The sequence below is a fragment of the Rhinatrema bivittatum genome, chromosome 3, assembly GCF_901001135.1.
Source record: "Rhinatrema bivittatum chromosome 3, aRhiBiv1.1, whole genome shotgun sequence".
Classification (NCBI taxonomy): Eukaryota; Metazoa; Chordata; class Amphibia; order Gymnophiona; family Rhinatrematidae; genus Rhinatrema; species Rhinatrema bivittatum.
The window spans coordinates 22936611-22948744 of record NC_042617.1 but is presented as its reverse complement, the minus strand read 5'-3'; the positions used below and the strand labels follow the sequence as shown (position 1 = coordinate 22948744).

The window sequence follows — 12134 nt, the reverse complement described above, 5'->3', positions numbered from 1 at the left end:
CCAGCATCGATGGCAACTGGAAGCCCCGAAGGGGCTACATGGTCCAACTCCTCCCTAAAGGCTGGCATGGATAACACAGCGCCCAGGGTGGAAGGCAGGCTAGGTGTCACCGGAGCCTCCACGGGGGTACGTGGAGACTCTGTGCCCGGCACCAATAATTGGTGGGGAATGCCTCGGGGACCCAGGTCCAGAGGAGGATGGGGGCTCCTCTCCCCGGGCTCTCTTCGGAGGCGGCTCGGCCAAGGTCGATGCCGCTCCTGTGTCTGTGCCGGCATGGACGGTGATACACGTCTGTGCCTGTATCTGTGCTTGTGCGGTGCTCGGCCCGGACCTACTCTGGCGCAGAGGATGATGATGCGGGAGACTTAGAATGAGTCGATGCTGGTGAAGGTCGGTCTCCTGCTCCTCTTTCCTCTCGGCGAGGCTGTGATGGGGATCTGGCTCAGATGAATCCCCTCGACTCGATGCACCCGAAGTCGATGGAGCAGTTTGTTTGGGCCCAAACAAATGCTCCATCTTCTCCAAGCGGGCGCACCAGCCTTTGGGGTCATCTGGGCACAGCTCTGACACCGACAGATGTCATGGGAAGGCCCGAGGCATGGGACGCACATGGTGTGCGAGTCTGTTTATGGACATTGTCTGTGGGCACTCGGGACATTTCTGAAAACTTGTCGCCATTGTAAAAAATAGGCTGCGTGCAGTCGGTGGGCATCGGTCACCATGAGGTGAAAATCGGGAACCGACCGTTTTATCGTGAAAAAACTCACCGAGCGTCGGAGGACTCGAAGCGCGATGGGGGACCCTGGTGATGTGGTGAAGAATGAATAAAACTTCGAAATCCTTCCGTGAGGAAAGTAGTGTGAGGCAAATCACACAGAACTCCAATAACCGCGAAGCAACTGATGCGCGGAAGAGAGACTGAAGGGGGACCCCGTGTGGCCACAGGATTAATGGCATGCTGGGCATGCTCAGTGCGCCAGTCAAAGTTCTAGAAACTTTGACAAAAGGTGTTCCGTGACAGGGCTCCATCTGATGATGTCACCCATCTGTGAGGATTACCATCCTGCTTGTCCTGGGAGAATAATCAAGTTATCTGTACTTCACAAAGTGCATAATGCAATAATAATGCAGGTGGCATGCAGCATAAGAACAGATGAAAAAGCAGCTGCCTCAGGCAAAATGGCTACAAAATGTAATCAGGGAGGTTCAGAGAAAACATTAAGCACACCATGAGTATAACAGGTGTTCACATTCCCCATGATAGCCATGCAGAGCCAGGCAAACATCTACACCATATTCCAACTGATTTAATCTCCTTGCCCATATATAAAAGACTGCTTCTCAGGCTTTTGACTAAGATAAAGTGTTTGATTCTACATAGGTTTTAAGCTATGGGCTAAGGATGGTCCCTTAAGTACATAAGATTTGCCATACTGGGACAGACCAAAAGGTCCATCGCGCCCAATGTCCTGTTTCCAACAATGGCCAATCCAGGTCATAAGTACCTGGCAGGATCCCAAAGGGTAGATTCCCTTCTTGTTTTATGGCAACGATAGAAAAACTGTTGATTATATGGGGTTAACGCCCTACCACCCAACTCCACTAGGATAATAATATATCAGCAGCAGAGGAACAGACTCAGATGGCTAGGTTTCCTTTGGATACAGTTGGTGTTGGGAAATCCAAGACTGAAAACTGATAAATGGCTGATTTAAAAGCCATACAGATTTATACAGCAGGATAGTGCTTTTTATCAATGTTTTCATTTCAGCCACGCAGATTTGTCTCACCTACTCAGGTTGCAGGCACTGTTAAATAGCATACACTTTATAACAGAAGAGCCCACAAAATAGCTTGATTTTTATAAACTATACCCAACAGATTAAAAAAAATAGAATGGAAAGTAATTTTCTTCTTTCCTCTTGTTCCTTTGCTGATTTCACTTTGATATGCTCTTGTGCCAGCATTGCTGCTTTCAGAGGGTCTCTGGAAAATGCTAGGAGGAAGCTGGAACCAAGGGATTTTAGATGTTGTCAGTAAAGGTGCAGACTATAAATCTTTCAAATAAATAAAAGTAGAGGTGCAATTAAGAGAGAGAGAGACTGGTGGAAAGGCAAACAAAACCCTAGGAATAACACTGAAAGACTTCCCCAGTTGTAAGCTCTCTGGGGATAGGGAAATACCTACAGTACCTGAATGTAATCTGCTTTGAAGTGCTGAAAAAGAGTGCAAAAAATGGAATATAAAATAGAATTACACAAATGCAGGCCTTCTTAGCTCCAGTGAACTCATAACCCATCTATTGATCCTGCCAGATTTTAGTTGCCGATAATTTTAACTCATTTCTGAATTCTACGCTTCAGCATGGCAGTTCCAGTCTCTTCCTCTAAATCATGACTGCAAAATGTTTTCTAATTTAAAAAACAAAACAAAACAAAAAAAAGCTGTCCAGCATTCCATTTTTCTCCCCTCATTCCTACATATCAGTTCAGCAATTTAGAAATACATATGAAAGAAGCATATCTTATTATGCATGAGGAGAAAAGTGATAATAGCCCTGAAAGTAACACAAAATATGTTTTCTAAGACATTATATCACAGAGGGGACATTTTTATAATTTTACAGGGTTTAAAATGAAAGAAGGTGACAGGATTCATTCATTTCAACAAATTAGATGCCATTGACTAAATTACTCAAGAGATTGCAAAAATTGTGTTTGGATGTGCTAGCTAAAATCATCCTTAAATTAGTACAAATAAAGGAAGATAGTGCTTTATACAGATGCACTTAAATGATTTATAAAAGAAAACAATGGGGTACATTTTCAGTCATTTAGCTGGCTAGGGAAGGACTTAAGTTGGATAAATTTATCTGCTCAAATTCTGGGCAGTCTCAGAAGCAGGGGGAAGTTGGGGGCCAACTAGTGCTAATTTTCAGCACTATCAAAACGATCAAACATTAACCCCTAACTCCAACTTATACGTGAAACACTGCTTTATTAATTCTCCTTATTTTCTAAATATAAAAGCGTGGACTAGTGGTAGTTTCATATATTAACCAGTCAAGGCACCAACTTGCTTGCTTGATACTTCATATGTTATAATCATTAACTAACCACCGACCACCATTTTTAAATGCAGATTCACAAAACTTTCTTTTTTTGAAAAAAACTTTTTTTTACTATATGCTGTGCTTTCTTGTGACTTTAAAAACCATAAATATTAATATCCAACTCCTGCCTTTCTCTCTTCAGTATCAATGTTCTTTGCCCCATTTGCCAGCCGATGAAGCTAAGAAAAAACATCTGTCAGTTTTGTTTGTTCAACAAATACTTAGCTTATAAACTCCCAACTTGGCCAGGTTTCGGAAAAACATCCTTCATCAGGGGAACAGTCCACATGGATAATCCAAATTCTTACTGTCTATCTGGCGACAGGAAACCTTTTTCAAAAATGGTGTGGGTGAACTATTTACAAACCCTCAGAGTATTTAAATGCTAACACATAACTTAAAACTACCAATGGAAACTTGAACTGACTTCATCAAACTAATGATATCCAATCAAGTTCCTCATTTAGACCCTTAGGCGACTCTGTTTGTAACGTATAGATCCAATATTGTTTGCAGTAATTTAATCGCAATGGATAATTACCTCTTCTAATCGTGTGTTTGATTTGGTCTATAATGGTCCAACATAATTGATTAAAACTGTGTTGTTTCTCTACAGAATGGCTTACAATAGGAGTTGTTGTAACCATGTTAATGCGGGACTGATGTTCTAATAACCAGACTCTAATTTGCCGGCTAGTCTGTCCCACATAAATCTTCAGACAAGGACATATTAAAATGTAAACCACATCCTTACATTCATATTAAAACAAACCACACCCTTAGATTCATTGCTAGCAAAATGCCTAGACTCTCCCTCTCACACCCCAGCAGTCCAATCTTCTTTACAACACACCTCTGCTAAGCGAGTATCTCTGCCCAATCTCCTTCACAACTCCCTGCCAAGCCTGTGATCTACCTTTTCTTTCACCTTAAAGCTCAATCTTCAATAAAAATCTTCTTCTCCTCTACTCCAACCCATCTCACATCGTCAAGCCAGATGCCATGATACAAACCCCACACCTTCTCCCTGATTTGCTTAGAACCTCCTGGTAACTAGTGAAATATCTACAGTTGCAGAAGATAGTCTGCAGTGTGGAGCGGTGATCCTTGGTGAGGTTACCTGTCTCCTTCACTTTGCGCCCAAAAAAGGTTTTCTACTGTACAGGGGGTATTTGCCAGCTTATCATATATATCTCTTAGGACTAAAGTTCGGAACCAGGTCATGCTACATGGCCCTATAGATAGGGCTGCCCCTCTTGATACTGTATCAAAATTGTCAAAAGCAGATAATATGAGATGCTTATCACATTCATCTGCTAATTAAATTAGTCTAAGGAAATCCTCCTACTTATCAGTACAGGGAGTCTGAGAAATTATGAAGCTTTTACACAGCAGCGTGCATATATTTTATCATAAAGAGATGGTACAAAGATATGCAAATGAAGAGAATTTGTTTTGACACTCAAAATTTGAGGATCTCTGGCTGGCAGAACTAAAGCATGGGCCCAATGGATTTCTTTTGAGCTGAGTCTACCACACCTGAATGTGGTAACTGAGTCTTCTCAAGCCCAGGAACTGATTACATTCTGTATTTTACATTCACCCGCTAGAAGAGTGGTGAACAGCAACTCCCAGATTTTCAGCTGAAAATCTTTTAGGATTTAGTGGACTACAACAGCTACAGTATTTTTAGATTTATTAAGATTCCCAGCACTGGGGGTCTTGACTCTGCCTTTGACTTGCAAGGAGGTGCAATCATTAGTGACATCCTTTTAACAAAAACTGGAAGAGAGAACTTTGTGAGGGGAAATGCTCCTCGGAAGAGAAGGTTCAGATGGTAGACTTGGTGAATCATCTCTGTTCAAATCCAGTTCCATTCATTCATCTTCCATGATATTCGGATTCTGAATCAGACTCAATAGGGGAAGGAGATGTATACACTGGAGTTTGAAAAGGGATAAAACACAAAACACTAAAAAGATGTAAAAAGCTTTGCTAACTAATCCATTCTGTTCCAGAAGAAATGGAAAACTAAACATATAGAACATTTTCAATAAAGGAGCAGATTTCACTATGATAAATGTGACCAATACTTACCCAGATTTGAGGTCTGTAATCCTCAAACAGTTCGTAGAGTCCAATCCAACTTTTCCATTTCTGACCACACTGGATATAAATGGAGAAAGCACTGGAGAAATCCTGTTCAAGGTAACTTCAGGGGACATTTCTCTGTCTTTTAATCCACTTCAGAATCAAAATGTAATTAATCCTGTAAACTGAGAACAAAACACAATGAGTGCTGAACTAAATTTCTGTCTATAATAAGCCATTCCCTGTCTGCCAATTCCACAGATAGCTCCAGGAAGGATGACCACAGTTTCAAGCAAGTGATGCCAAATTAGAACTCAGGACACTTAATGTTACTAAATGGGTCAAGGTTCAGAAACTGGTTCTGTGGAATTTTGTTTAAAGTAGTCGATACCACTTAACCAATCATCAGTGGTGAAAATCTTATGGGATCAGAAAAGGATGAAAATGTTACTATCTAGAAATGATCTTACTGGTTTAGCATCTAAGTCTATTGAATGAATAAAACTAACTTTATTTTCATTAGAGCTATAGAAACTTTGCTGAGTAAGGCAAAAAAAAGTTATCAAAAAGTGATAAATATCAAATCCCTACTACCTCCTGTAGCCTACATCAATTACAACATGTCCTTTCTGAAAAATTTAAAGCTGCCTCCTGAAATTTCTCTGCACGCTGGCAGTCTTGTTTCAAGGAGGTTCAGACTACATGAGAAGCACTGGCATATGGCAGACTGCGATCTTTTATCAAACCACAACATAGGCCAATAGGGTCAAGGGCGTGCAATATTTGGCTTATAAATCCTCCCAAGTAGGGTTCTCATATGGACATAAGTACCAGACTGGGTCAGACCAATCCAGGTCAGTTTCTGGCTCCGCCCCCATTATTTTATATATTTTGGAGTTTTTTTCCCCTGAGCTCTTTATAGATTGGCATACCTACAGAATCCAAGTTTTCTCAAGAACCAAAAGGTACTACAAGAGCTTTGGCATCACAAAACAGGATGAGTTGATAAATTAAGCACAGCACTCAAAAGCTAGCCACAAATGCATTGTTTGTCCAGTTGGTTTACTTATTTTCAAGTTGCTCTATCCTTAAATTCAGGCCTAGATAAATTTAGTCTTTCGTAACTTGAAAAAAGAAGAAGAAAATACCACTGCTTATATATGTGGTAATAATGAGAGACTTGTCAACAATCACACCCAGGCTTCGGACCGGTTGTGTTATTGGGATGACGGTACAGGAAATATGCTAACGACACTACTACTTAGGTCCTCTTCTCTCTCCACATGACTTTCGGACTGTCAGGCAGACCCTGGTGATATCTGGTCTCAACTATTGTAATGCGCTATACATTGGTCTGCCTTTAAGTTCTTTACAACCTCTCCAATTAGTGACGAATGTCGCACCACGAATTCTAATGGGTACTTCTAGTCAAGACCACATACCTCCTGTTCTTTATAAGTTACATTGGCTGCCTTTAAAATTTAGAGCCATATTTTAAGGTTGCATCACTGATACATAGGATAATCCATGGGAGTAGTGATTTCTGGATGAATACAATTCTACAAGGCTATCAACCTCCCCAATCCCTTAGATCGGAGAATATATGTATGCTAGAGGTACCATCTATTAAAACTAGTCTGCTTGGAAATGACTAGGGACAGAGCTTATTTTGTTGCAGGACTTTTCTGGAACTCTCTTCCGGACTATTGAATACCATAATGCCTACAAAAAAAGCCTTAAAAACCTTTTTTGTTTACTCAGGCGTCTGTTCAGTTTTCTCTGGTTTGGAAATTTGCTGAGTTCTGAGATATTTTTATATGATACTAAGCAGGATTTTTATTCTGTATGATTTTAATTATGCATGTCCCGTTTTACTACTGTAATCCGCTTTGAAGCTGTTCCAGTGTGATGAAGCAGACAAGTTTTATTAAACTTTAAACAGTTTTTTTTTCCCTGACATTATACGGATTGTTCACATTTCTAATTATAGTGTTCCCTTTTATTAATTTTTTTGTAGCCCTGACTTCTTTTCCCCCTCATTTGTATATAAACCCTATCCCCTACTCCAAATGACATTCCTAGGCGACATAGATACCCTTCACTGGGGAAATCTTATTAGATTCAGGTCACTCTGGCCTCATTCTACGGCCATTAGCCATCTTTACTCCTAGGGCTGGAGATTTTGCTTTCACTGAGCAAGATTCACTTTTTGGCTGCCTCAAGCTTACATCTCTTAATGACAGAGTCCACTAGTGCCATGAAGCACATCCTCCATGGACTTTTTAATGAGGTACAATAAACACAGTTCATCCTTTCACTTGTTTTATTTCCCACCCAGGCACAGTTTCTTAGATCAGCTTTAGGCACTCACATCACTCCCGCTAGCATAGTTCAAAGCAATCCTGCATCTTTCAAGTAAGTTCATGAAGGCTGTGTGCTTCACGTCATGGTGTATGAGTTCAATTCATGCTATATGAATGTACCAGTTGCAACCCTGTGCCTTGGGACAGCATAACAATACAAGTCCTAGTCTTAATGCTTTTTACTCAAATGGATGAACCCTTTCAAAGAGGGTCAAATGAAGAGACAACTTGAACTAATATCACAAGGTTTGCTGCACCAGCTGCAAGATGTCGAAATTTAGACAACTGCCAGTTATCTATTCCCAAATGGATATTGGCCTGTGTGGCATTTGGGAGATGGGTTCTCCAACTGGATATTAATTCCATTCTATAGATACTACTGTGTTATGTCCTATTGGCATTGACTGTAGGGGAGTATAATAGAATAGGAATTATCTTACTATCGTTTTATCTCCAACAACGGGCTGGACATTATTTGTGTCTTTTCCACAATACTGATTGGGGAAGTAGGAGCCTAACCTAGAAGTCATGTTGTCCGAAGCCTTCTGAGTGCTGCTGGTCTGTGGCATTTCCCGAGAGGCAGTGTCCACCGGTCTTGACTGTTATGGATGTTAATGAAAAAGCAAAGTGACTATAGAAAAATTTTCTTTTCCAGTGCTGTGCATGTTTGATTACAGTGTTTTTGAGAAGATATGAATAGACAACCTCCCCACCCCAACATAGTTGCTTTTCAGATTTTTTTTCAACACAAAAAGCATATGCCCTCTCTGCATAAGTAGTAGATACAGGGCATATGCTTGGACGACATGCAGAGAAGTATTATGAAAAAAAGATGTAGTAAAATGGGAATTGTATTGTGAAATGCAAAACATATAATCCATGGTATATGTGCACCAACAAAAAACATTCTTTCAAAAACTCACCCTTTTATTTATTTATTTTTTAACTTTTTGCTTTCTTTGCATTATTTTGGGTGCAGTATTGAAGGAGTTGAAACCTATTGTGATATGCTGTAGTCGACATTTATTTAATATTTTAGAGACAAACTTCAGTCTGTGGCCCAAGTAGGGCCAAAAAGTGCAAAAAAAACTCCAGCAAGTCAGTTTGCTTACACAATTATTAATAATCGGGCGGATTTTAAATGCCCTGCTCGCGTGCCTATTTTGCATAGGCCGCCGGCACGCGCAGAGCCCCGGGACGCGCGTAAATCCCGGGGTTTTTTTAAGGGGCGTGTCGGGGCGGGACCAGGGCGTGGCGCCGGCCCGGGGGCGTGGTCGAGGCCTCCGGACCAGCCCCCGGTCAGGGTAAAAAGGTTAGCAATCAAAAATACAAAGAGCTCCAAGAGGATAAAGACAGGAAGAATTATTAGGAAATAAAACGCAAAAGGGAGACCATTTAGGGACAAAATAGGCCCAAACAGAAGAGACAGGTGTGCAGCAATGTCTGTACTGCTGTGCAATCCTGAAGGGGAGAGAAAGAAATACATTTCTCTCACCAAATCTAGCTGCGTACTGTCACACAGTGACCTCATTGTATAATATCTAGACCAAATCTCAGCAAAGTGACCACTACCACTGAAGTACAAAATGAAAGAATAAATAAAACTTCATACTAGCCACACATCACTCAGGATAAAAAGATGCCCATCATTAACTTCATCACTAGGCATAATGAGGGTGGGAGCAATAATGCAGACCATTCAGGTGAAGGCAACACCTTTAGCCATGGTGACCCTGTTCATGGACCCACTGAGGCAGGAAACAGACCACAGAAGTTAATGAAAAAACTAAGAGGAAGCAATATAATTATATAGCCCCCTGAATATAAAAAGAAGATCACATACTGCTATTTTAATGCCACACACCCTATATTTAAAATCAAGAGGTTTCACAAAGAGAGCATGCCAGAAACTGGAAAAAGGGGAAAACTATCAAAGAAAGAGCTGCCAATGGCAACTGCTGCAAATTTAAGATCTCTAATTGAAAAAAAATCAAAGGAGAACGTAAAAGTGATAACACTTTAAAAACAATTAAGGGGTGATTCAGGAGGAGATCTGGAGAGAAACCCCAGAAGACAGGTGCTCTAACAGTCTGAGAGCACCAAATGAAAGGAGCTGGAACAGCCAGAGCTACTGTAGGAGGAAACAGGTGAGATACCATCCATGAAGAGGAGAGCAATATAAGGCAGGCAAAGAAGCAGAGAGAAGAAGAAAGGCACGAGAGAAACCAGGAGATGGAGCTTGAACACTTGGCCTATGTGGAAATTAATGTTTCCCAACCTTCTCCTGGAGGCACACCTAACCAGTCGGGTTTTCGGGATAGCTACAATGAATAGGTGTGCCTCCAGGAGGGGGCTGGGAAACACTGGAATATGTATGCTGGGGTCCAGGAGAAGGTGATATATTTTTACTGGATTTACGTAATACATTTATTGCCTAGCTTTCCTTTGATCAGAATAGAATCAAGCCAGCAAACAAGGAAAAACAAATAACTAAAACACAAATACAGTGGAAAATACAGATTTACTTCTGTAAATACAAGTAGATCAAAACTTGACACAGCAATGGTTATAGAGAAGTGATTTTAATCCTCTAAAGATGAAGACTGTTTGCTGCAGCACAGGACAGCAGACTATGGACAAGATGGTTCACAGCCTGCATAGGAAAACTCAGGAAGATTTCCAGTTCTGTTAGACAAATGCAGATTCTGTAAATGGTTGCATCTCATTGCTGGGCACAACATGTTGATGTCAGAAGGCCTGTATGCAAGCCTTCTGACATCACAGCTCATCCACTGGAAACTGTAAAACCTATAACATCACTGTACCAGAAAAGCACTGGTTTCACGACCTCAAATGAATTACAGAGAACAATGAAATTTAAAAGTTTCCTGTTAATTTCCTTTCCTTTAGTCCTGCCAGACCAGTCCAGACAAGTGGGTTATATCCCCCTGCCATCAGATGGAGACAGAAAAAAGATCACTTCACTCCCCTATAAATGTCTGATGCTGCCTTCAGATCTTCAGCATCCTTTGTCAAAGCTAAGACAACTGAAGGCAATTGTTTGTTTGTTTTGGTTACCAAATCACCACCACAACCAAAACCTGATACAACCGAAAAACTTTATGCCATAGTCATTAACTGACGAATTAGATAATCCCTACACCAAGGTCATGAGTAGGCCAACTACCTTCAGAGTGGCAACAACCACTAGGTGGGTTCTAGATTGCTCTGGGAGGACTACCGGAAAGGAAATTAACAAGTAAAGCAAGTTTGCTGATTGTAAACAGTATTTTCCACAGGAATAATTACCCATGATGTGTGAGTGACATCATCTGGCAGTACCAAATATACCTTCTCTCTGAGCATGGATGTCACCTCTTTTTTTTTTTTTTTAATTTGATTTTTATTGATTTATAACATTTAAACAAATGCAATAATCCAAGAATTTCCAGAAAACAATTATCACTTCAATTTCAATACATAATACTTTATAATCTAGCCCACATCTAGGAGGAGAGGGGGTTCCTTCTGCTGGGTGTCTTCTCTCTTATACAACCCAAACACCTAAACAACACTATGTTCCTGATTTTTATCCTTTAAGAAACGCTCCAAGTGTGTGGGGTCTGTAAAGATAAACTTATTATTCTGAAACATTATATAACATTTGCAGGGGAATTTTAGAAAGAAACTTGCTCCTAATTCTAGGGCTTGTTTCTTTAAGGAAAGAAACTGTTTCCTACGCACTTGTGTTGCGCGAGAAACGTCTGGAAATACTAAGATTTTTTGCCCGCAAAATATGAAATCTTTATTTTGGAAATATTTTGAGAAAAATAAGTCTTTATCCTTTTTTAAGGAAAAAGAGATCAATAACGTTGCTCTAGTGTGAATATTATCCATGGAGTCTTCCAGAAAAGTGGATACTCCAGGGCTATTCAAACTATCTAAACCCCCCTCTTGAACTTGGAGCACTCTTTCTGTAGGCAAATAATATAGCTTAGACAAAACAGGAATTTTATCCATCTCAAAGGCTAATATCTCCACCACATATTTATTAAATAATTCGATAGCCGACATTAATCTCGACTGAGGAAAATTCAGTAACCTTAAATTGAATGACCTTAATTCGTTCTCAAGAACTTCAATTTGATTATGTAGCAACAAATTATCTTTAATAAATATAGTGCTGGTAGCATGCATAACATTAATTTGCGGATTTAACCCTGCTACTACTTGTTCAAGTTTTACAGTTCTAGTTTCTAGGTCCTCAAATTTAGCTTTTACTTGAACTGAAAAATCATGCACTTGTACAGCAGACCTAGATAGTTTTTTATCAATTTTAACAGATAGTCTCCATACATCTAATAGGGTTACATTCTCTGGTTCAGCTTCACTTCCATCTTACTCATTTATTTCTGGCTCTACTATCATAGGGCATGGTATCACATTATTATTTGCAGCAGCATAATCCCCTTGCATAACATTGATCAAATGTCTATTCCCCTCTGTAGTACTCACATTCCCCCCTTGGGTCTGGGTTACTAACAGAGGGTTTTCAACATTAACTGCTA

General features: G+C 40.3%; 1 protein-coding gene across 7 annotated transcripts in view; it reads right to left on the bottom strand.

Annotated features, from left to right (window-relative positions):
* The window catches only part of BABAM2 (BRISC and BRCA1 A complex member 2), a 624699-nt gene that overhangs the window by 584540 nt on the left and 28025 nt on the right, over positions 1–12134 (bottom strand). For 5 of the 7 annotated variants that reach the window (XM_029592949.1, XM_029592948.1, XM_029592943.1 and 2 more), the window contains exon 2: positions 5210–5388. In XM_029592949.1, coding sequence (XP_029448809.1) covers positions 5210–5337 — 128 coding nt within the window. In that variant the 5' untranslated portion in view covers positions 5338–5388. The remainder of the gene's footprint in view (positions 1–5209; positions 5389–12134) is intronic. The other 2 variants (XM_029592946.1, XM_029592947.1) reach the window with 1 other exon arrangement.